Source organism: Lagenorhynchus albirostris, chromosome 17, assembly GCF_949774975.1.
Source record: "Lagenorhynchus albirostris chromosome 17, mLagAlb1.1, whole genome shotgun sequence".
NCBI lineage: Eukaryota > Metazoa > Chordata > Mammalia > Artiodactyla > Delphinidae > Lagenorhynchus > Lagenorhynchus albirostris.
The window spans coordinates 59473247-59499141 of NC_083111.1; the positions used below are offsets into that span (position 1 = coordinate 59473247).

Genomic DNA, 25895 nt, shown 5'->3' on the forward strand with positions numbered 1-25895 from the left:
TCCTATCAACTGTTATTCTTTACTGTTCTAGCCCTGTTATTTTTACTCTAAAATATGACCTGGAGAGGAAAATGACATCTTGGACATTACTGAACATTAATTTTAGCAACTTTGAATAGTTTTTGAGATTTCTTTGTTCCTACCAGTGTGTTAAAAAAAAAAAAAAGAAAGAAAACTTGTACTTGGGGTTACAAAGATGGAGAACAAAAGTACAAAGTAATTAGCAGTATGCTAAAAACAACAGGGCTTTTTTCTCTTCTGTGCAAATGTTTTTCGTCTTAAGCAAATTTGGCTGCGAAAGGGTCAGGCAGGTGCTGCCACAGTGCTTTCGGGTTTCCTGGCAGAGCTGGTGATGCACTGGGACCTGAGACAAAACCCAGAGGAGCCACAGCTAACCTCAGCCTTTTGCCCAATTTCCTCCCTGCCAGTTATCAGAGTTCACTATTGTTCATGCTCCAGGGCTCACACTCTGCCTGTCTAGAGGTGGAATGTATTCTGAAGAAGTGTTTTGTTTGGCTTGCAGTATTAAAAAAAAAAAAAAAGTCACTCACTGACATTCAAAATTAGATTTCATAGAAAATTCCTTTGTCCAGATTTTCTTGAAAACTGCAAATCTGGGAACACAAGTCAGCTTGGCAATATTCTTCGAGCTGAGGAAAGGCTACCTTTATAGAGTTCCCAAAGTCTTCCCCAGCTGGCTTCACCCACACAGGCCACTTGCCTGCTCCTTTTGTGCACTGAGTTTGTGACCCCGGCCCGGAGATGGGATACCAAAAGGTGATTCACTCTTCTTCCCTCCCCTCAAACTATGGTAAAGAGCTGATGGGCACATAGTTCTCCTTGAAAGGGATTCTGACAGTCCTGGGTGAGAACAAAGTGTATTTAACTTTACCTGAAAAGTTTTCCCTGAGAGAAGAATCAAATTCTCCATAAGGAAAACAAATCACATTAAGCGTTCTTATTACGCTCTTATCTAGAGAATATTGCCTCCAGCTGTGAAACAAACTTATTACCATTATGATCAGCCCCTCCAAGCCTTTACTCTGCTGTTTTCAAAGCAGGGGAAAAGAGAAAGAACTAGAAAAACTAAAGGATTTGTTAATTTGGGTTCACAAAAAAGAGAAGTGAAGATTGGGCTAAGAGGGTAAACACTAACTCAAAATTTTCAAAATAAATCTTCTGAAGCAAGGAGTTATTTGTATACTTTACGTCCTGTGCTTTTTGTGTTTTTCCTTCTGGTCATAAATATTTGGGTGAGTCTTCTTGCCTACCCAGTTTTCTTCTGCCTCTTCCCTCTTTCAAAATCAACCTTCCGGAAACCTCTCTGGTTAATTTCATCTTAAGGCAACACACAAGGCATGTAATATATTAACATAAAGTTCTTGAGATGATTTATCAAGATCTTCACATCATATTCATGTGGGTATACTAAATTGAATTCAAACTTAGACTTCAAAAGCGGGATTTTTTACATATTGTAACAATCATTTCCCAATACTCGACACTCAATACGTGATACTCAATAAATGTTTTTGAAATAAACACAATTTTTATTGTTAATCTTCCTAAAGAAAACTTGTATAATTTTTTTTTACACAAAATCTATCAATAAGAGATTGATTGGTTAAAGGAAAAAAAAAAGCAAAGCAAAACAAAACAAGTTGAGAGAATCCAGGCTTTTTCAATCTTAGTCATACTGTTTTGAAAATGGTGATTTGATTTCACCGTCTCCATTCATCAGAACCTGTCTGTATGTTACAATGGTCTGAACTTCCTATTGCTACACGGATGAAAGTGAATCCATATAAAACATACCAACACCATTATGTATAACTGGTGGTAAAACTTTATTATTCAAGTTTAGATGTAACAGACATCTTTGCTGCCTGAAGATTGTTTGCATAAGAAATACACCAAGAACATGTTTGTGAGTAGAAATGAACATGCACTATGAAAACAAAATTAAATAAAACAAAAAAAATTCCATGTGTTGTAAGAACAGAACTATTATAGCCAACATTCTAGTATTCAAATCAGGACTACAAATTGAATTTTTTCTTAGCAACATGAAATCATTCCATATGAAAGACATTTTCTGCTGGTGAATATTGCTGTAGGTGAATTTTACATCGGCATTTTGAGATGTTTCCCATCCCATCCCACCCCCCCAAATTATTCATGTTGTCACCCAAAGGAATTTGGCATTTCTTATTGTGATACTTGCCCTCTTGGTAGCCATTAAGAAACTATGGTTTTATCAGCCTTGTAATAGTTTTGCCTCTTCATAGTCAACGCTATAGGCTGCCTAATTATGATATTTACAGCTCTTATTTAATAAAAATGACCCCAACCTTTCCTGGCCCTTGGGAACTGAGAGTTTAAATAAGCCCCTTGGCCATATAATAATACTTGGCACTCCCATGGTGCCTTTCAACCAAGGATCTCAAAGTGCTTTACAAACAAGTACTACATTACCATTATTATTATTATTATTATTAATATTATTATTAATATATTTTTTTTCCATTTTACAGGTGAGGAACCTGAGGCACAAAAAGAAAAAAGTGATTTGTTGCAGGTCATACAATTAAAAAAAAACCAGGGGTAAAAATCAGTATACAGTTTTGGGACTCATGGGTCTTGAGGGACCGTTTTCTCTGATGAAGAAAGGCTAAACGTTATTTCCTTGTAAAGTTACTCCTGCTTTTCTCTGGTGTAGGACGGAGTGAAGCTTCTAGCTCTACTTTTCAAGAGAACAACATGTGAGCATACATTATCCAGTTTCCATGTGTGGACCAATGTTGAATTTCACATTTTCTTCATCCCTGACTTGACACACTTCAACCTAGCATCTTCCATAGGTCCTAATTACTGCAGATAACTGTTGATGCTTTCTAAACCATTAACCGCTAGCAGGAACACGTGGGTCCACTGTCTATGAAACGCTAACTGAAAACCAAAAGGAAGTGCACTGCAAAGAAGCCATGCCTTCTGCCCTTGGCCAAGTCTTTCTTTGGGAAAATAACACAGCCCTTCCAAGTCCCGGTGCATGTCTTGCTATCCTCTTCTCATTTACAGTTGCCTGCTAATAGAATTCCACTTAGTAGTACCTACCTTTGGTTAGCATCTTTAGTCTCATATTCAGGTTGGATTTCAATTCCTCCATTTTCTCCTGTGATCTAGGAAAGTCAGCAAGCTTTCACCTACTCACTCACCAAAGATGCCTTGCAATTTTTTTTTTTTTGTCATGGCTCTCAACCCAAACACAGGAAGCTGTGAGCTCAAAGTAAACTTTAGGCAAAAAGCTGGCATATGGCACAGAAGCTGACCACCAGCTTCTTCATGCTTCCACCGCGGGTTGTTAGATCTTCTCTCTCTAGAACTGTGTTCATGTTCACTTACTAAACAGGCAGGCAATTCAGAGGTCTTAAGACAGGTCACCTGGTGATGTTTCGTTGCCACACAGGAGGAGGCTAATCATTATTTTGGTAGCAGTACTGATACTCTTCAATTAATTAAGAAAAACATATATCCTCAGGCATTTTAAAAAACATATACATTTAATATTTTTGGAGCTGTATTTGCATTGGATCATCATAGATTATGTGCACATGTGCAATCATAAACATAATGTGCTACCACAGGCTTCAACAAAGAGCTGTTAAGATAATCACTTTTTTTCTTCTTCTCATTAATGTTACCTTAGAAAAAATCCCCATGCTTGCTTTCTAAAAACTACCTTTACTAAAAGAGAACAGTTTAGAAGAAAACATCACTATCTTAAAAGTTGATTTTTTAAAAGAACATCTCAATATGTCATATAGAAAGAATGGGCACACTCTTCTCCTTTTGAACTACAGAGTTAACGTGTTAACCGTGAGAGCTCCATCCTTTTCTCATATACTTAAGAGTACTGAGTAGTGTCTCTCAGTCCACAATCTTCTGAGGCGGGCTGGCTCTTTATGATTTTTCTATCCCAAACAACAATATGAATATATGGGTGAGAGATGAAGAGAGAAAGAGTGAGAAAAAGAATGAGAATGCATGAGCTGGTTTTGGCCTAAAGTTTGATCCAAAGCCCAATTCAGAATATGGACATGTACTTTTAAAAGACTTACAGTTTTTAAATGACATACAATTTTAGCTGGCGTATAGTTTTTATCATAGGGAAAGCCTTTTCCAAGAGGGAAAATTCCTAAGTCATTTTGAAAGTCCTCAAAAAAAAAAAAAATGTTAAGTACCTAAATAGCTCATTTAAAATCATAATTTAAGACAAAATGATTCCGAAATCTTAAACCCAAATAAAAATAAAGACACTAACCAATCAGTTTTGTAATATATTTTGAGAGCTGGAATGAAGGCTTTCATAAGTCAAAAAAATAAGAGGTATTTTAGTGTTGTGATAACTTTTCATCTTTTTTAATAGCCCAACCTCTTCCCCATCAAAATATGGGAAAAAATAAAATAAAATAATCAATAATAAAGGAATATGGAATAAGATCTATTGTGTCAATGCTATCTAAGAATATTCTACCAAAAGTAGACTGACCATAAATATTCCAAGAACAGTGATATGTATTTCCATTGCTAACCGTTACTACTTGTCTGTCTGAGAAAAATAAAAACAAAAACAAAAAAACAGGTTAAAAAAAAGACATATATATCAAAAAAGAACAACCTATTTGTGTCTGAGAAACGAGAAACACACTGGAGAAACTGCTTAAGGAGTAGTTTTGCCCAAAAAGTCATACCTGTACTACTACCCAAGTTGACCAAACTTCGGGTATTTTCTGATTTGAGCAGTCCACATATCATGTTACTTGCAGATTGCCACAGTGCACTTTGTTTCTAGTCCTTTCACTAAAAAAATTAAATATAGTTTTGTTGTTTGGGAAATCTCCTCTTGTTTAGATCTTTGTCACCTCTCCAATCTGCCTGTACATTTTGAGATGCATTCATCAAAATTCCTAAGAAAGATAAATGACATCACATAATTTGAATGTCCAAGCCCCTCATTCCACCTCTCTCAGTTCATGTGAATTATATTAGAGCTACTTGACAGGTAAGATAGGAATAGGACCCTTTAAAAATGAAACTGAAGCAGAAGGCTTAGTCCTGATTTCTTTCTTTCTCTCTCTCTCTCTTTTCTTTTTTTTAAACATGAAAATGAAAATGCAAGAATGGAAATGACAACACAACATCAGACAGACATTTTTAACTTCATTCACTACAACAGTCACAAACTGGTTGAACTCTACCTGTCATCCATTTAAAGAAACGAAGACCTGGCACTGTGAAAAAGAAACAAACCCCAAACAAAACAAAACAATACAAAGCAACTGCGAATTAATGTAAAAATGGAGTGCAAATGCGACTACAGAATGCAATAAAAACATCAGTGCTGCAGATTCCAGCAGCACTTATCAAAATAACTTCTGAAATGTGTCATCTGAAACACAGACAAAGCAATAAAAAGAGGATATATGTTTATCACTTTAAGCATAACAATGTGAGTTAAGAGCTTAAAAATTAAAAAAAAAAAGTACTTGGAATGAATAGTGCTACCCTTTTTTTCCTAAGTAGGCATAAAAATATTTTTATTTCCTTCTTGTTTGCCATACCATTATATCAAGAACTTTCATTTGTTTCATGTTACCGTTTACAACTTTAATGCACACACACACACACACACACACACACACACAAAAGATATCTACCGCAATAGAAATAGTTGCTTCATTACCTTGTTTGCTACATTTGCAAATGTAAACAGCTAGGCAGAGCCAGAACTGACTCTAATGCATGATGGAATATCTTTGTTGCATACGTACACTGTAGAAAATAATTATTCAATATGTCAGGCACCATTATTTGAAATGTAATACATTAATATTTACTAGAAAAATAAGGTTTTTTTTTTCCTATTTGTTCTCCCAACTTCTTTAATGAAATAAGTTAATCTGACAGTGCATCCAGCAGCTTGTAATATCTTCTACATCTCCGTGGCAAAAAATAAACTACTGGTTGGGACAATATAATGCAAATTATTAAAGTCAGTCCTTGTACATACATCTGTGTAGCAAGCATTGAGGCTCGACTAACAGCACCTTTAACCAATTATTTAATGTTCAGTTATTTAGCCCTATTTCCCTGAGCAGTTATGCTGAGGCTTTCCCTTCATGGATAGTTTTACAAAGCCTTATGTATTAAAAGTACTATGAAGAGCAAACTTCTAAGAATCCTATTTAATGCTACTTAACTAAACCTGTATAAATCTAATGAAGGGATTGATTGGTACATATACCAACTGTCAGTCTGTGGTAACGTAACTTTAGACGCTGCCTGACCACAAAGTTTGGAAATTATACTTAAACCAAAAGAAAATAAATAAATACAGCAGGTTACCTTGTGGAGAAATACCATGTGTTCTAAACCAATGAAGCCCATGGTCTGAACTTTTGTATCCATCTAGTCTTTTGAACTGAGGGGACCCCTTTAGTTAGAACGTGCCAAGTGAGATTAGTGACCAAGAGGAAGCTTAAAAAACAAACCCAAACTGGTTCATCACAAACAAGAAAGAAAAGATCTGGCTAAAATAAAATTACTACGTAAGCACTGAGGACATTGTTTTTAAAAATGCATATATATTTGGACAAAATGAACCTAAATTGCAAACACGAGGACTATTTTTGAAAGGAGTATTTGAACATCTAAAGGACAAAAATATCAGAGAGGGTGTGCATGTGTATGTACAGGCAGGGCTGGCCAAAATCATTGTCACTTTTCCCGCTGCTCTCTCCCCAAGCCTAACCACAGCTCGCATGTCTAGGTCTAAATTCGAAACATGACCAATGAGAGGATTCTCATGCAGGAGGGTGCCATTTTCCTTTCACTGCCCTGGAGATTAGACTTCTCCTCATCTGCCTAGGATTTCAAGACACTTCGAAATTCAGGCAACAATTTATGGTTTTTGAACAAATGGGCCAATGGCCAGCCCAATACTGCTTTAGAATCATAATATGTAAACCCTTCCAAATTCTAGACAGCTTTGATCTCTTTCTTTACAAACATAATAATTATAGTCTGGTGATACTTCTTATGGATGGTTTCCATAGTACACATTCACCAAGATGGTTCTGACCTACTAGGTTCTAAACAGGACTATATACCATCTTCCATTTTTTTCTCACTGACCATTTGTCTCACTTTTAAATCTTGGTAACCTACTCATCAAAAGAAAGAATAATAAAAGAAGGGAATTTCATGTTGGATAAGGCAGGCTCTATGAAGTATTTTTTTTTTTTAAATAGGTCTTCATAAGACATTACAAGCTATTGAATTCCCATCAAGAAAACCTATTTCTATTTAATTGTGCTAAGTGCTAAGGTTTTACTCTTTAGGTTTTCCATTTTTTTCCACTTGTGCATTGTTCCTATGCAGGCCCCTCTGGATATGAGTTGTGAAGTCATATTTGTCCGTGCAAAGATGCTGGCATATGCTGCACTGGAAAGGTCCACTGTCACCATGGCAACTCATATGCAAAGCATACATCACTTCATCCAGAAAGACAATGCCACAGTGCACACATTTTGTTGAAAGTTCATCTTGAGTACTTCTATCAACTTTCTCTGTTTTTACTCCATTCAAGGGACCTTCATTCTTTACATTTGACGGTGCCTTCGTTTTCTCCTTGGAGGCCCCGTTTGCAGTTGGCCCAGGTCTGGAATGCTTGATCGCCAAATCTAGAGGAATGTCATTGTCTGATCCAACAGCTGAAAAGTGAGGAGGCAGATTGAAGGTGGGGTAAGGCACATAGTTTTGGCAAGGATTTGGTAGGCCAGGCACGTGACTCAAGTAGTGCGGATTCCCAGGAACGGAGAGCTTATATTTACTCCAGAACCGCAGCCAATCAGCTTCACTCTGGAAGTCATTATGTACAAAGGGAAGTCCAAAAAGGGGGTACTGGTACTTTTCAATAGGGCTGCCTGGTGGTGAATAATTTGGGTGCTTCGCGGGTCTCATGTACTTTTCTATGGGACTGCCTCTCTCAGAACTTCCTTTCCCTTCAGATACGGATGAACTATTTCCTGGGTCTCCAGTACTTTCCTGAGGACTTTTTATCTGAATGTGCAAAGGTTGCATCCTTTTGTGAATATCCAGAGTTTGGCTGACCAAGACTGGCTGCTGAGCAGAATGGCTTTTAGTCAATGAACCCTGGGCTTCGTATTTACTCAGGCTGGGGAGCGGAATTTCTCGCTGGTGACCTTCAGTTAAGTGATCGTCTGAGCGCCTCTCTAAGGGGCTGCCATTGGCTTGCTCTTCACTGCCGGCCCTCTGCTGTTTGTTGAGCTGCTCGGCCTGAAGTGCCTCAGGGTTAAGGCGCTTTCTTGTTCTTCTCCTAATAATCTGCTCACCGTTGTTTTGTTTAATGATGTTTAAAGGCCTGGGAGTCTGCGGGGAACACACACACAATACATAAAAGGAAAACATTAAAAAACACATTAAAATGCATTAACAATTCCTCACAAATATAAACCATGCTTAAGTTCAAAGCAAAGATAGGCTTTACGTTATAGATTTACTAAATCTCCTCCTTTTGCCCTAAGCAGGATCAGAGGAAGTAACCAAAGCACATTCTTTTACCCTAATTAAATCATGCCCATCTTTACAGGGAGGACTGAAAAACTTTAATCTACTTGGAAACAGCTTTTCCAAACTCAACAGATTTTGGAATTGCATTATTTCGTGATAAAACAGTGTTTAAAGTTACTTGAAGAAATGTGATTTTTCTGAAATATCCTCAACTTTTGAGTCATGCACCAAGATGTCAACATAGTAACATGGGAGATAGGTTGTGATGACAACTGTGGAGAAATGATAACATGGCTGCAGTCTGAATTGTGTCCCCCTCTCCCCACCCCTCCTACAATTCATAGGTTGAAGCTCTAACCCCAATGTGACTGTATCTGAAGATAAGGCCTTTAGGAGGTAAATATGGTTAAATGAGGACACAGTGAGAAGGCAGCCCTCTGCAAGCCAGGAAGAGAGCCCTCACCAGAACCCAGCCAGGATGGCACCCTAATCTCAGACTTCCGGCCTCCAGAACTGTGTGAAAATAAATGTCTGCTGTTTAAGCCACCCAGTCTATGGTATTTTGTTATGCCAGCCCCAGCTGACTAAATATAGAATATTAAACATCAGAACATAAATAATCAAAGACAAACTGACAGAATTGTAAGGAAAGATATCAGGTAATCAAAGCCATTATCAGTGAGAGGTGTTTTTAAAAATCTCTCACTTTTTTTTTTCTTTAATTATATAAGTACTCACTATGGAAGATTTTACTTGTGAACAGGTGAAGCATTTGTTTTCTGTTGACAATCTAAATTTATTTGTAGGCTCGGTACAAATATCCTATCTGTCAGTCTACTCTGTACTTAAATAGAATGCTGACTTTCACTCAGCTTAAGTATTATATGATTCGTATTTATGTACATGGTCAACAGGTGTTTATATTACATGACTCAAATCCATAGATAAGACTATAATAAAAACTCTACTTGCAGTAAGAGCTCTAATTTTGATTTATAAAATCAAGAGAATATGTTTAATAAATCAATGCATAGTTACAGATGAAAAATTTAGGAGAATCTTTAAATGGGCTAAAATCTGATTTTTCTAAAAGATTACTGAAATCAGGAAGTAATCTCTACATAAAATATGAATATAAACAATACGTAACTCATGAATTATACCTAGAAAGGAGGCACCTCAATGCAAGAGCGTACTTTATATGTTAAACAAAATACAAAACGTTTTGCGATGTTTTTATTGTCACAAAGATATTTTGAAGGAAAAAGGATAACACACTTGTTACTGACAATCAGATTATTCATTTCAGAATGAAAATGCCACATCCCCTTGGCTATTCCCTGTTCATTTACTTTGTTCAGAATTTCAGGTTTATAAAGAGCTCATATTCATATTATAAAAATATGCAGTAGTTAATCTCTGTCTTCTAAAGAAATCTGAAATATGCATTAATACCTTTTTTAAACTTTCATAATTTTTGTGGCAGTCTTTGACATGAAATGTGAGTATAACCTTTATGTGTTTAAATTTGTGATTTTAAAAAACCTCAGAATTGAAAACATCTCATCTCTGGAGAGATGAATATTAAAGTAACTGTAAAAAAAAGTTTAGTTTATATTGCAGTTGTTATATTACCATAACCTGGAAGAGCAGCAGTTTAATTAATTTTTGGCCTTTGACTGGCCTGAGTTCAATTAAAATTATTAATGTCAGTACCCACTGAATGGAAGCTTATTGTTGTGCTTAAGTGGTGAAGTTTAAGAAAAAGTAAGGTCATGGTGGTGTGTGTGTGTGTGTGTGTGTGTGTCAGGGGGTGGGGAATCCTTCTATTAGCTCCATGCTAATAACTAAGGTTTTTACAGTTTACTACCAATTAGCATTGTTGGCAGCATGCATTTTTTAAAAGAGTGCTTCCAATGGTCCATTTAGGAGGACATTTTGTCTAAAATTATATTCTCCGTAGCTGTGATCTATTCATTGGCCGGTGCTAGAGCTGTGGTAAAATGCCAAACAAAATGAAAACGGCAGAGGGAAATAGATTTCTGCTTACTACATGGGGCATTCCTATTTTTAAAGGCAGCTCTGGTCAGCAGATAAACTATCTAAACTAAAAAAATATCCTCAAGAAGTCAAATGCATATAAAGATGGGAGATTTGTGAGTTTAAATTTTATTAGAGGATTCCACCTAAAATTTGGTTAGCAATAACTGAGGTACCTCAGAGAGCCCTAGAAATTAGTCAGCCGGAGATCTTAAAACACAAAGCACTTTTGCATCTTGCTCTGCTGTGTGCTCTGCAAGCCCTCAGATACCACTGGAAGCACTGTAGAGCGCTGGCATCCTGGGTCCCAGTTTAGAACTACTCTTCTGAACGGGTCCAACTTCCAGCCCCCAAATGACACTTGCAAATTCCAATGGTAAACTGGAAAATAAGCATTTTCCCCCTGCCCTAGATTTTATAATGAACATGGGAGAGAACCCCTTTTTATTTTTAAATTTGTATGTACTTCTGATTTTTTGAAGTTTCTCCTTTCTACCTAAATTAATTTCACTGAATTCTGATAACCACTTATTCAACTATCCGTTATGTGACGTTCCCAGAAATCAATCATTTTCCTCTTTTATATCAAAAGAAGCATAATGCATTACTAATGATCTCAGATGTATCTCCCCATAACATCTAAGGCCGGTCCACCATAAATCACATGTGCACTCAAAGCGACTGCATTAAACTCTGCAGGGGCAGGCACTGCAAGCCAGGGAATGGAACTTATCATGCCACAGACCAGGGTGCTTTATAAAGTTTTTCCTGAAACAGTCTAACAAGTTCTTACCGAGTGAAGCTTCTGGTAGAGGCCACACGCATTGCATACATATCCGCCATTTGCATTCTTTCGCCAGAGAGAGGTCTTTGTGGTCAAGCAATTGGCACAAAAAACACCCGAGCCTCTACGCCTCTGAAATGGGAAAAAAAAAAGACACAAGGTCAGAGGTGAGTCACATGATCAGTGGAGTTAGACCAAATCAACCCAGGAGTTTTGTCTTTAGACTAGCAACAATGACAGTATAAAACCACACTGCCCATAATGAGGTCAGGTTCAATTGTGTTTAATAGGCACCACTGATTTTCATTATAATTAACCGTACAGTGATGGATGAGGTGTGTGCAACACCAAAGGCCTTTCACAGAAACAGCTTTAACTTTTTGAACTTTGGGTTTTGTGCCTTTCATGATGGTTCCTAAATGCTGAACCCTAAAATATACCTTTTAAAAGTGTCAAAACGAAAGTCAAAAGACAGAGTCTGCCAATATGTTTAATATACTCTGGAAAGGGAGGAGCACAGGCTACCTGAGCTTTAAAATATAGTCAAGCTTGGAATAAATGCAGCATGTAAACCACTTACAATTAAACCTGATGTGTGTCTTTTTGGATGTCATTCATGTAACATAAGTATTAAGAGACTGTAAGACACTCAGTTCTGATTTTTGGTTTGCAATTGTAAAATCTGAAAGAGAACACACCCTCTATCTCCCAAAGCTGAGAGGAATAGTAGAAACTTCTGCCAACTAGAAGTACAGTATTACTAATGAGAATCCTTATGAGGGGCCTACTTAAGCCAGACAACATAGTCCCATCAATGGCTATTTATTTATTTTATTTGACTCAGACTTGGAAATCACAAGCATTTCTGAACACAAATTGATTTTAGTGGGCTGAATTCTCTAATCACCAGATTCAAAAATAATCCAAGAATATTTGAAAGTAGATCATTAGTACTGCTTGTTCCATTCTTGCTATCAAGTAATGATTCCATTAAACTTCTCATTGAAACAAAAGTCAGGCTGTGTTTGTGGGCGCAAATACTAACAGGCAGGAAATGGAACTCTCTTGCTGAAAAAAAAAAAAAAAAAAAAGAGCCTGAATTGCAACTCTGCTCTCCTTTCTCTAGGAAGTAAAGCCTTTAATGATAAAATATGCATGTTAGATAAGGAGTGGAAAAAGTCTCGCTGGAGCCCAATTTTGTTGTAAATTTAAAATTACAAACACCATAAGTCAAAATTTCAGGGATTCATAAAATTTAGGCAATTTATTTAACTTGAGTCCATACTGTAGACGAGTGGTATCCCTGCCAAGAAAATACAATGGTTATAATTGTACTCTGATACATTTCAAATGGAAAGCTTTCTGCAGACATAATTTTGGCTTCAAGACTGGAACACTTTCTTGGCATTGAAAGGGCATTTGATTCATCGGGTGTTTCACAATGTATCACTAAAAAGACCTGGTGAGCAGCCAGTTCCCTATAGGGTAATTTTTCCATCCAGATGCAAGTGCTATCAGAGGCCCTCGTCAGCTAAACTAATTATGATCTTGCAATTGCTGATGCCTGCTCACTCTAACATTCAACATCCTCCATTAATCATCGATACAAAGAAAATGAATGAAACGTAAAGAAATGAGGACTGGTAAGCTGCATAGCCATAAAAATCTGAAATGAGAGCAATAATTTAACAAGATTGGGGGAATGTTTTTAGTGAATACAAAGTCAGGCTAACAATTGTCCTTTTCAACCAAGAACACAATTTCATTAGTGTAGCAGGTTGGGCTACTTTAAGTGATGTAATATAAGCTAGAGTTTTTCACAAAGATAATCTCTGGCTCCCCTTTTTCTTTACTCCCCCCACCCCAAATCAGGGCCAGGAATGTATCATAAATTTCTCAGTCTCAATAAGAGCAGCACAAAAGTTGGGTGTTAGCCCTCAAAGTCCAAACTGGGACCTACTGCAAAAGTACAGACTGCCGTTTCCCCCAAATCAACGATCTATTAGAGGTTGTGTTTATCAAACACTCTGGGGGCCCCCTTTATCCGAGGTAAGTCGGGGAGCCTAGTTAGGTTATAATTGTGAAAATTCCCTGGGGCCATGCTGTCTTTTTTTCCAAGATCGAAATAACACGTTTTGCAAATGAACACCAGTTTGATCCATGTAAAGGCAATGTAAATGTCCATTTGGAAACTGACCCACATATATGTCTGAGGCTCAAATCTGAATGTATAACCATTTATTGCAGCCTGCTTTTTTTTCCTTATGCCCTGGCTGCTTGACACAGCATGCCAAAGTGGGTGTAATCCTGGTTTCAGAGAACGCTTCAATCCTTGCACAACTTTGTGCTTAATTCTCTTGCAAAGAAAATGCCCTTCATTAGTTCGAGGGAAAATCCTGAAATTACAGGACTGGTTTCCACAGGCGTATCTTGCTTTAAGCAGCACTTAGGCTCCAATAAAGGCTGGTATATTTTAGGTAAACCATATCTTATTTTAAATACATCAGGAGTCCTTTGGATTCACTTACTCGGAGTCAGTATGGCATGGGGGGGTTAATAATCAGATTTAGGAGTCAGACAACTTGTACTCAAAACACGTCTCTGTCTTGAGTTGCTGGGTGCAATTTTGGGCAAGTTACTTAACCTGGCAATGCTTAAATTTCCTCATCTTTAAAGTGTGAGCTGCTGTGAGTATTAATATGGACAAATGGATGTAATAAAACAATGCCAGGTATGTAGTAGGTGCTCAAGTTAGCTATCCATCAAGGGGATTCAATTGTATTTCTTTTGTAAGAGAAAAATATTTTGTGGTTTCGTTTATATCTCCTTAATCTACTTATTGCACATTTTAGATATGCTTAAAGCATATAGTTGGGTATAATCACATGTATTTTATTTGTGCCAACCTTATCAAATATGAGAATGGAAAGTTGAGTCAGAGTGAAATGTCTAGGTGTTCACACCTAGAATTCAACAGGGGCCTGCTTGTGTGCGGGAGAGTGGGAGGTAGGTGAGAAATATTTCACATAGTAAGTTACCTCCCATCTAAACAAATGTATCACTTTGGTGAGCACTGTAGAACCTTATGTTTGATGCACTTGGAATTACTGGAAGCAACAGAGAAGGTGGGAGAAGTGGGCAACATCCTTAGTTGTGTGAGCACAGAGTTGTAGACCGTGCCACATCTCTCTAAATCACACCGCAGATGAGAGCCCTGACCCACAGTGAGAACCTGGCTGGATGGAGTATGGCATTTATTCTGGTCACCAACATCCTTAGCCCAATCAAGTGCTGAGAAGCAGCCTGCTGGCGAAGGAAGCAGAATAGAAGTTTCCCCTGCCCCACTTTTTAACAATGAACTTGTTAAAGAGAAAGAAAGGCACTAAAGGTCTTATTTCATTCATAGTTTATCAGGTATAGCAGAGTTTTAAAATATTTTGTCATTCTCCTTTGTACTATGTTAAAGACAGAAATCATGTCTCTTAACAGTCATCAAATAGTCTAAGTAATAAGCACCTAGGACAGTGCTCTCTGTCTTGAGCAGCTAAACATTAATGAAGTTGAAAATAATCTCTCTTGCTATTATTTTTATCACTAGTCATCACTCCTGTTTTTGAAAAAAAAAGTTTTTAAAAAATATTCCTTTGAAATGTCTCCCATTTGGATTGACAAATCTATCTTCAGTTGGTCAGAGAGGGCTAATGAGGTTGTAGACAATAAAATCAAGAGTTAATTTTCCAGTCCTACATCCCACACTTATTTCTGAGAAATAGCTGAAGCCAGATACTTGCTATGTCCTGAGGATACAAGGTCAGGTAGAACAAAGCTGCAACTCTCCTGCATGTGCATCACTAGAGTCATGCATTGCTGATGGTTCTGTATGTGCGTGTGTATGTTTTAAATAATACATTGTTTCTCCTTTTCCTACAGGCTGTTTTTAAGAGATGATAATAATGTGTACCTCCATGACTTTGTGCAGGAGAGAGGAGAACTGAGTGATATGGATAAGCACACTTCTGGGAGAGGAAATGACAGGAATAAGTAGTTAGTGGATAACACCGGTGGCATACTTGATAGGTGCTCCTTTCAGGCTGAAGGAAAGCTGTCCTTTACACATCCAAAGCTACACACAGTCATAGCATCCTCTGCCCCTGGCCTTCTCTCAGGGCACCTTCTGCTTCTATGTGGTTTCAACAGAGGGCAAGAGTGAAGGAAGGTTGGCCGAAAACCCCAATCTACCTGAAAGTCATCTCAACTGAAAATTTCTACAGAGGAAATTCTGGAATCAACAAGGAACTGATTGCTTTTAACTTCAAGTTTAAATAGTTTGCCCACTAACTTTTAGGTTGCATTTGTGTGGCCTTCATGTTATTTCTGTTGGCTGGTAACTTCCTGTGTGAAAAAGGATGGGCAGTGGTAGGAACAGTTAATTGCAAGGAATTCCAAGGCCAGCCCAGTGACTTACTGAGAATTTTGGATCACCTGTCTCCTTTCCACGTTTCAAATTTTTAGAACCACCATATTGATTTTCACAACAGCAATTTAGGTAATGAATTTGCACAATCATCCATGCCAGGATTTGAAACAGAAAATGACACACCCATCTTTTAACACAAGTACACTTTAAATCCAATGTAGTGTTTTCCTTTTCCTGCTATAGAGTACACCAAGACGTGTAATGACTAACTGAAAAAACCTTTAGTCTTTAGGTTCACAGCTAACCACCGTATGGCATCACTATCATTAAATTTTTCTCAAAGCTTCTGATTGAAGTTTTGCTTCTATGGTGCTTAAATTCTCAGTCAGTTGCAGATCCCTCTGAGTTGAGCCCTGACACATACGCTGGTAAACCCAGATGTGTCTTTAGAAATGAATAAGAATGGGAAAAGAAGTTTCAAACTGGTTCATCTGTTTTATTGCTTATTTTATTTTATTATTTGAAGATCAGCCAAAAAGAAACATTTTAAGGTTTTCAAATTTCCTCATTAACACAGAACTTATTCATTTGATTAATAAAAAGTAAATTTGATTGAATTATTAATTCAAGTGGCTTAACATTTAGAGACATGGATATTCATCTTCAAGATATTAAAAATCCCTACTAGTGGAGTTATTTGTGCAGAAATGATGCTTTATAATAGTTTTCTATGAATAAGAACCATACTGAAACCATGTAATTACATAACAAGCCTTGATAGGCAGAGCATTTACTCACATTTTTTATGGTTTTATATCTTAGCCATTTTAAATCAAATCAATCTGAAATTTGATATACATGCTGTTAGTCTGGAGGTACCTCAAGTATTTTTAACTCTTTAAATAATTTCTATGTTTATTCGATTATATCAAGAATCCTTTGAAAACTTCATTCTAGGGAAATGCACAGATGGCTATGATAGAACCTTCTGGTACAACTTTGCAGTAATAAAATTTCAGTGGTAAATTTAATTCAGCTCAGTTCTGGGAATAATTATTAAACGTCCACCATGTGCCTGACACTGTGCTAGAAGCTGGGGTTACAGTGATGTATATGGCAGACATGATCTGTAATCTCTCAGTTTCCAGTACCATCTGCTAAAAACTAACTACGTGTTGAGTTAACGTGATACAAACTGAGATCGTTCGTGAGCATTGACAGTTTAATTCATGTAAATTATATGGAAACATTCCTGAAGAAACCAAAGCATCTCCCACGAATAAATCTCATGTAAAGGCTGAAAGTTATCTAATAATCAGAGGGCTTACTCTCTGTGTTCCTTAATAAAAATAGGTAATAGTCTAGTCATTTCAGAAGCAAGATACTTGCTTATTGTCCCATCAGTAATAATGTCCTATCAATAACTTTGCCCTATTAACCACCAACAGAGTTGATATAAACTAAATAATGTGTTCATGACTGTCATATATAACAGACGTTCAATAATTGTTGAATAAATGATAAATATTATTTTAGTCATTATCACTATCATTCACCACTAAGAGACATAGAAGGCCACTCTCCCCCACTTCCGCCCATTAAGGAATTAATTGACTATTGACTACACACCAATAGACCCTACAGAATATAAGGAATGCAGTACCTAAAACCACTTAAAACAGATGGTGGCTTGCAATGAACACCTTTAAATTAATAGCCAGAATTTTATCAGAAGCATGGGCTGGCCAATATTTTAGCAAGAGCAGGGAAAGAGCTCTGCCAACAAAAAGCAATAGATATTAATACCTTGGCTGCCTTTTGTTTCAAATAAAATCGTGAAGAATCGGTTGAAACAGCAAGACTATGCCTGCTTGAAAACAGCCCTCTATGCCCTCAGATTTCTTGCCAGAAAACTGAAGAGACTCTACAAGGTTCAGCCAAGCATCCGTCTTGTAATTACCTATCTCAGAGTTTGGAAACAAAACCTGTTTACCTGGCTTATTACATTCACTTCCTCAACACACCAGCAAAGCTAATGGAGACCAGTGTAAACTAAACTGACATCCTTGGCTAGGAGCAATGGAACAACTTCTGTTCCAGGACATGAGGCAATTCATACTCTAGTAGTCATACATTGTACCCAGGTACGAATGTGCCTAGGACCTTCCCACTGACTCGTCACCACATGGGAGTTGCCCAGTAAATCAGGACACGCTAAAACACATCAGCTCCATTTCTTCTGAGATGCAGTTGGTGACTCGTGGAGTGGGACTGCAGAAAATAAGAGTTCCCAAGGTAAATCTCACGCTTTAAATTGTTCATATGGATTCTTCAAATCTTCAGATTTTAGAAATTTATCACACATATAACCCATTACATAGGTCTGAAGGACCCCCATCTCCATACTTTGACTTACCCCATATTTAGTAAATGAGTAAACATCTGATGTCACACACAAATTACGTAACAGACCAGGACGAGAAAAATCCAGATCTTTGGAGTTCTAAACCCATGCTGTTTCTATAACAATGTTCTGCCTTTATAGCAATATGTATTTGGACAGCTGAAAATATGGTTGAAGATTTATGTCTACACTGTCTTTTTTCATTTCACGTGAAAGTCATTATTGTCAAAAGAACTGCTCATGTCTCTCACTGCTTCTATTTCTGCCACCACAGATCCATTTTCACCTTTCCTTTAGTAACAACAATGGTCTGAGAGAGTTTCTACAGGGACCTTCTTCTATGCTAGTGCCAAAATCTGACACTGAAAAGGAAAAAAAAAAGGCTTTTTGGAGGCACAAACAACTTTAGCACCTCTTAAGCAAACCTCAGCATGAGAATACAAGAATTGGTTCTGTTCTAATAAATTTATTGCAAATTTTATTTAAACAGTAAATTTAGCAAACATTTATTATGGGAATTCTTCACATTATAGAAAGCTCTTGGTGATAGGGACTTTTCTAGAAAAAGCCTAAAGTTCAAAAGGCTCAGTTTCTAAGCATTTAAGAAACAAATATAGGTATTTTATGTATTACCTAAGTAGGACTGGTTTTATGATAGTGATGGTGATATGGTCATTTTGAAAGAAACAGAAAATAACAGATAATAATCAGTAATTCTTTTTGTATCAGCTAACAGATAATAGCTGGTCCATTAAGTGTTACCATCCCTCAAGGCATTTACATCTATATCAATGGTTCTTAACATTCTTCGAAGTCATAAACTCTTTTGATAAAATTTATGACACTCTCCCCAGATAATAAAAAAAAATATGTAAAGTATTTTACAAATAAACTTCAGGCTGTTCAAAAGAATGTCCTTCACAAAATGTATCCAAAGATTTCACATGGGTCCGAGTGCCCATGGATCCCAAGGTTAAGAACTCCTGACATATATTACCTCAGTTTAGATTCAAAATGAATTACCAGGCATTATTATTCTCTCACTTTACTGGTGAGGTAAAAGACTGAGAATGGTTCTTTGACTTACCTAGTGTCAAAAAATATATCCTTGTCTCTAAGTCTAGGCAAAAGCACAAGACTTTTTCTAAAAACCACTTTTGAATCAATTATCTGGTAGAATTCTCGTTTGACTACTTTTTGTCCCTACTTTTTGTACTTATTAAAAATAATCACCATCATGCATCTAATATTTATCAAGTATTTATTTTGTGTAGGATAATATACTAAAGGCTTAGTTTCATTATCTGACATCTTCAAAACAATCCTAAGAGACAGGAATTATTATTACTATTATTATTACTGTTATTCTATCCACTTTACAGATGAGAAAACTGAGGTCTTCAAACATTTTTCAATTGCTAAATAGTCAGGCTAAGATACAAACCCAGGTCTCCCTCACTTCAGAGCTACAGTTCTTAACCATGTTTCAGGCCATATTACTAAAGAAGTGATCGGGGAATTTTTACCAAAAATATTTCACCATAGTTTGGCTTTGAAGAACCCTTATCTCTTCAAACCACCCCATAACAGCTGATCAAATTATCCAAGTTTTGAGGTACCAGAAAGAAATGACTCATCCTTGATCAGATATGGCAACGATCACTTTTGAAGTTGGTAGATACAGCCGAAGCCAGAGGAAGAGCACAGCGCTTGCCTGATGGAGAGGCAGTGGTGGGGAAGGGGGATGGGTGCAGTGCATGAGTTTTGATCCTGCTGTCTCAAAAAATAAGAGTAAAATATATATGTGAAAAAAGCCTCTGTTTAAAAGCAGAAATTAGTGCATTGACTTAGTTCCTAAAAATGCTAGCATGAAAAGGCAGCCGTGAACCAGGATCTCTTTTGCATTCACCATAACTAGAGATGGGGAAGGAAAAATGGTGCTAGAGTTTTGACAAGTTCTGTAAACACACATGTTCAGGTAACAATTTACTAGATTTACTTTATATATTTGTATGTTCCTTGGCAGAAACCTTTTGCAATGTGTGGTATCCTCATTATTCAAGAGAAAGTGCTGCCAATTCTGAAAAATGAGGTCATTTTACCAAATTCCTGAGATTTGACTAATATAAAAATGTTTACAATTCTTTTTCCTTAAACATTTCCCCCATTATTAGATATAAAAGTACATGTTCTTCAGTGACCTATGGAGTCGACTTATACTTTTCATGTGTGATATAGTTTCCATTTCATTACATACCAGCAAGACTAAAATATTATTAACTCTACAAACATGTTTTACAGGCTATTGAGTTGAGATCAGATATTAAAACATAGTGTATAGTTTGCTCAGTAGAAAGATGGTAATTGCTGCTTATTTCCTCTTAACAACAACAACAGAACTTATGGAAATACAGTTAAATATACTGAAGTTTGAAACAGTTAAGAACCATGTTAAAAATCTGCAAATGTGTCAACGAGAGACCCTGATACCAAATATGCAATTTGTACTAAATAACTAAATACTTTATAAGACTATATTGGGAATACTTCTTGTACTATTTCATTCTCTGTGACTTTTAAATACATGGGGTGGGACCTAAGGGAAACAAACCTAAACTTCATTTAATTTTTGATTCTATAAATAATTCTTTGAAAATGAATTTTGTATTCAACTTTGTATTTTCTCAGGACCCATAAAATCAGGTACTTAAATACACCTTTCCAAGAGTTATAATAAGTACCTAGTACATTCTGTCACTGTTCAAATGAAAGATGTGTCTTTAAATAAGGATTCTATGACTGTTATAGGTAAAACCCAGATCTAGCAGATAATTTCATTATTGAGGGTCTGGGCAGACAGGGGAATCTAAGCTGATTTTTAAAGTTTTAATGACATTATTTTAAAAAGACAACTTGGAATTATGCATTTCCTTAACAATAATGATGTAATTTTGTAATAACTGAAATCTTTCATGGGAAAACTGCTTCAATAACTCACACGGTCAATTACACAGGAAAGTACTGTAATCGGGCTGTCCTTCTGTAGCTCCCTGCCCTCCACCCCCATGGTCAAATAGCTCACGTACACGACTTCCTTTTCCATTACCAACTTGTCTGCAGTACCATCTGTAAAAACGAACACATACCTTGTGCTGCTCGTTTCTGCTTTTGCACGTCCATTAGTGGGACTGGCTGCAGCTGCTCAAGAAGAAAGCAAGGATTGTCTTTGCTTTTATATAGATGCAGATATTCCCCCTCCAGTACTGCCATATCAGCGCCAGGCAATACATCGTCTTGGGTAGGGAACTGCACTTAAAAACCTTACTCGGACCTGCTTCTCTGTGCTATCTGGAGTTTGTTAATCACACTGTATCACGTACCAAAGAAAGAACTACTCTCTCTGGAGATGACCCCTCAGTCATTCCTATTAAAAGGAACAGTTAAAATCATTTCATACTTTGACATCTTGTACATGGAGCAGAATATAAGGAAACCAGTACTGAGGCCTGGCTGTACCTCCTGAGACACAAACCTCTTGGTGAGCGAGATTTTATGTCATGAGAGGGGCTCTGAAATTACAACAATGCAACGAACGTTTTTAAAACTTTATTTTCCCCTCCCTCATGTTTATATTCTTTTTCTGTTGGCATTATTTTTTCCCTGCGTGAACACTGTTAAACTGTCCACGATCTCTGCAGAAGATGCAAATAAATTAAAGCAAGAAATGACCCCAAATTATTATTTTTTTACAGTGATCTGCCTACAAAAAATAACATTTCTCCCTAGTGACATGAATAATAATGGCAAAGAAAATGCCATCAACTACTAAGCTCTTAAAAATATTTGAAAAAAAGATTCAGTGAGAAGCTGAAATTTAAAACACACAAAAGAAAAAAACAAAAGAGATCCCCAAAATGGTTTAGTTGTTTTCCTGTGCTAATCCACACTTACAAGTTTAACCCCAAATATATCAAAACTACTCTTCTTCATAAAAGGTACTCTGTTGTCAGTGTGTAAGCTTAGCTTTTGGAACGTTAGAATGCCAATTCTGCCTTAGAATTCAATTCATATATTGAATTGTCTTAAATCATCAAACAGCTCTGCTTTCTCAGCACTTAGGTACAGGAGAGAGAGCGCTGGATTCCAATTATTTATTGATACATATGCAAGTCACTCCCAAGGGACTGGGGACTTTTGAAGGAAGGGCCTTTTTTTTTTTCCTTTACTCTTTTATATTATCAGTGCATTGCACACAGTAGGCATTTAATTAATGACAGTTTAATTGAACTGACCTCTATCAGAAGAGAGGATGTTGCTAATTTTAATAAACAGTCTGTTAAAATATGTGTGTATGTGTACATATACATACATGCTGTGATCAAAGTGTTATCACTTTAAATGGAGCTGTATTCATGAAATATAAATGGCAGCCATTATCACAGAAAATAGGACTCAAATTGAAAACAGTTTCAGTTTGGTGAAACATAAAAGAAAATTAATAAATTTTGTACCATATTTAAACGATGTATTATATGACAGGAGAGAAAAGGAATAAGCTTTGTTTGCTTGAGCTTCTGAGCAATTTTCAGAACAAGTAGAAGTGGCATATGTTGGTGTGTGTATGCATGTACATATACATACAGATATGCACATACACGCATATATATACACACATACACATATGAATCCACTTTCAGTACAAACACATGGTGAAGTGTCACTAGTTACTTTTATTTTCATTAAAGCAATATAATATTTTATAAGTGAAACTAAAATACCAATGATGTTGTTAGATTAAAAAAATTCCATGAGTTTCCTGGAGAGTTGAGAATAAATATAATTACTTGTACAAAAGACTGTGAAAAAAATTTTAAAAGGCAGTAAGAGTTCCTAGGCTAGGAGAGTGTCTTATATGTCAGCCTAATAACTATTGATTTTATTAGGCGGAAAATAAGATATCAGTACTCTGTGATTTATTTTTATTACTATGTTAGAGTTCTCTCAATTCACATACACAATTAACAAATATAATTATGTATGAGAGAATAACGGATGCCATACTTAACATGTATCAGACACTCAGTGAGCATTAAATTCCTTCTCTCTCAATTTCAGAAGATACTAAGTATCAACAGATATCAGATTTTAGAAGATACTGAATAACTGAATAAGCTTTGGATGTGTATATATACACGCATAAAAAGTTCAATATCTGTAGCTACATATTTATGAATATGAGCAAAACATATACAAAGGACCTCATATTTATTTTATTTTACAATATGAAAATAAGTATGAATAGTGATCCTAAAACTCTCACATATAGGTGACTGTCTCAAAGAAAGTTCATAACATTAATTATGCATCTAAAAAATAGAAATAGCTCTCTTCTCTCTCTTGACTTCTCTCTCTCCTTTCTGTTTTCACTGTGTTCCAAAAGACCTTTAAGGATTCATTACATAAAGCAGTTTGGTGGTGACTTAGTCACTTACACGAGTTTCATGAGTCTGTCAAAGATACATATTTCTCATCCTAAAAGCTAAGTGGAAATTTGGGGAAGGAATCAGTGGCTGTTGGAATCTTCTAGAACATAAAGAAATGCACTGTAGGTCAAGTTCCCTTATGCATATTACTCATTCTAGATGAATGTAGTGTTCTTTTCATATGGTGTGATCACACAGATTATATATGTTATCACAAAATATGACAATGTACATTTAATTCATGGATCACACAAAGTTGATTCACTTAGATTTATATAGATCAAGACTTAGAAATCTTTGGACAAGAAATAATTTTGGATAAATTTATGTCCGTAAACAACCATTTGGAATTTGACATCCTCTATTTATATATATATATATATATATATATGTATATATAATACATATACATATAGAATATATTCACATATATAAATATAAACACATATAAATAAAATGTACACATATATACAATATATTCACGTGCATACAAACATATACTGAAAATATGTATCTGTGTGAATACATGCACATATTTCCTTTTAAAAAAAAGTGGTTTCAAGGTCTTCCAGTTTAATAACTTAAAAAATTCAGGGACTGATGGTCTTATATTTTAAAATACCTGCTTTTAAAAATCAGAAAGTTATACTTCTTTCCCAAGTCAAAGGGTTATAACAGGCTAGAAGATAAAATATCTCTGATGAAAAAGTGTAATGGCGGGCTTCCCTGGTGGCGCGGTGGTTGAGAATCTGCCTGCTAATGCAGGGGACACGGGTTCGAGCCCTGGTCTGGGAAGATCCCACATGCCGCGGAGCAACTAGGCCCGTGAGCCACAACTACTGAGCCTGCGCGTCTGGAGCCTGTGCTCCGCAACAAGAGAGGCCACGACAGTGAGAGGCCCGCGCACCGTGATGAAGAGTGGCCCCCGCTTGCCACAACTAGAGAAAGCCCTTGCACAGAAACGAAGACCCAACACAGCCAAAAATAAAAATAAATAAATTAAAAGGAGGCTCAGCATTAAAAAAAAAAAGTGTAATGGCAGAATTAATGAATCAATGAAACTTAAGAAACCAGGAGATAGATTTCATGAAGAATTAATAATTTATGTATGATTAAAGGAATCTGTAGATATTACATGCTCCAAAAAGTTAAGTGGCTAGATCTGACCTAGGTCATCCCTCTTTTTCTACCTATTTTCCAAGATTTTATTATTTTATTAATTGTTATTATATATACAAATAGATACATACACACATATATACTTAGAATTTTATATATATATATATATATTTTTTGTTGCTCATGTGTATATTTCTTTGGCAAAATAAAAATGGAAATAACCATCTTCCTTTAAATTCATCCCAAATGAAGGCAATAATTCAAAAATAAACACAGTGGACTGATTGGTACCAGACTAAAATTCAAAGCAATTCACATTTACCAAAAAGAAAAAAAAAAAGGTAAAGAAAAGTGTGCCTTAAACATAAAAGTCCTAACTTTTAAAGAAGAAAATCACCATTAGCAGAGGTTTAGCTAATTAGTCAATCTAATGCAGGGCTTTTATGTTTGTAGGTTTACAAATTTCAGAAAATGACCAAATTATTCCACTTATATCATTAACTTGACCCTTTCCAGGATTTGACCTTCCTAATAGATTTGTTTTATAAGATATGACATCTTGAACAGCTGTGCTATTCTTTCTCGAACTTGACTTTTTTTTTTTTTTTAAAGCATGAAAATAGACTGATTTATACTAAGGCACGAGTATTCTTTGGTGATGGTGGGGGAAGGGAGGGATCAAAAATGGAAAAATAATGTGAGTTCCTGTGTGAGCGTGTCATTTTGAAACTTAGAGAAGAACACTAAAGCAATACAAACAAACACCTGTGGCCAGTTAAAGAAATAATGTAGGAAGTATTTGAAAATATCACAGTAAATTGAATTCATTAATATAAGGAGGTATGATTATTAAAATAGAGAAACAATTCCTTTGAACGTTCAGATCTTCAAACTCCCACCACTGAGTGTATGCCATTATATACTCATTGCAAATTGTAATATGTTTAAAGTTGTTAAGAAGGCTCTCTGCAGGTTTTTGCTTTTTAAAACTAAACATAAATCAGGATTAAGTTAGACATTTTCAGGGAAATTTTTTTTCTAAATTTCTTACAGGGC

General features: G+C 36.2%; 1 protein-coding gene across 2 annotated transcripts in view; it reads right to left on the bottom strand.

Moving 5' to 3' along the window:
• Positions 1 to 1527: 1527 nt before the first annotated feature.
• Positions 1528 to 25895, bottom strand: part of TRPS1 (transcriptional repressor GATA binding 1) — a 253774-nt gene continuing 229406 nt past the window's right edge. For both annotated transcript variants that reach the window (XM_060127980.1, XM_060127979.1), the window contains 2 exons: positions 11426 to 11548; positions 1528 to 8451 (listed from right to left, as the gene is read on the bottom strand). In XM_060127980.1, the coding sequence (XP_059983963.1) occupies positions 7390 to 8451; positions 11426 to 11548 (1185 nt within the window). In that variant the 3' untranslated portion in view covers positions 1528 to 7389. The remainder of the gene's footprint in view (positions 8452 to 11425; positions 11549 to 25895) is intronic.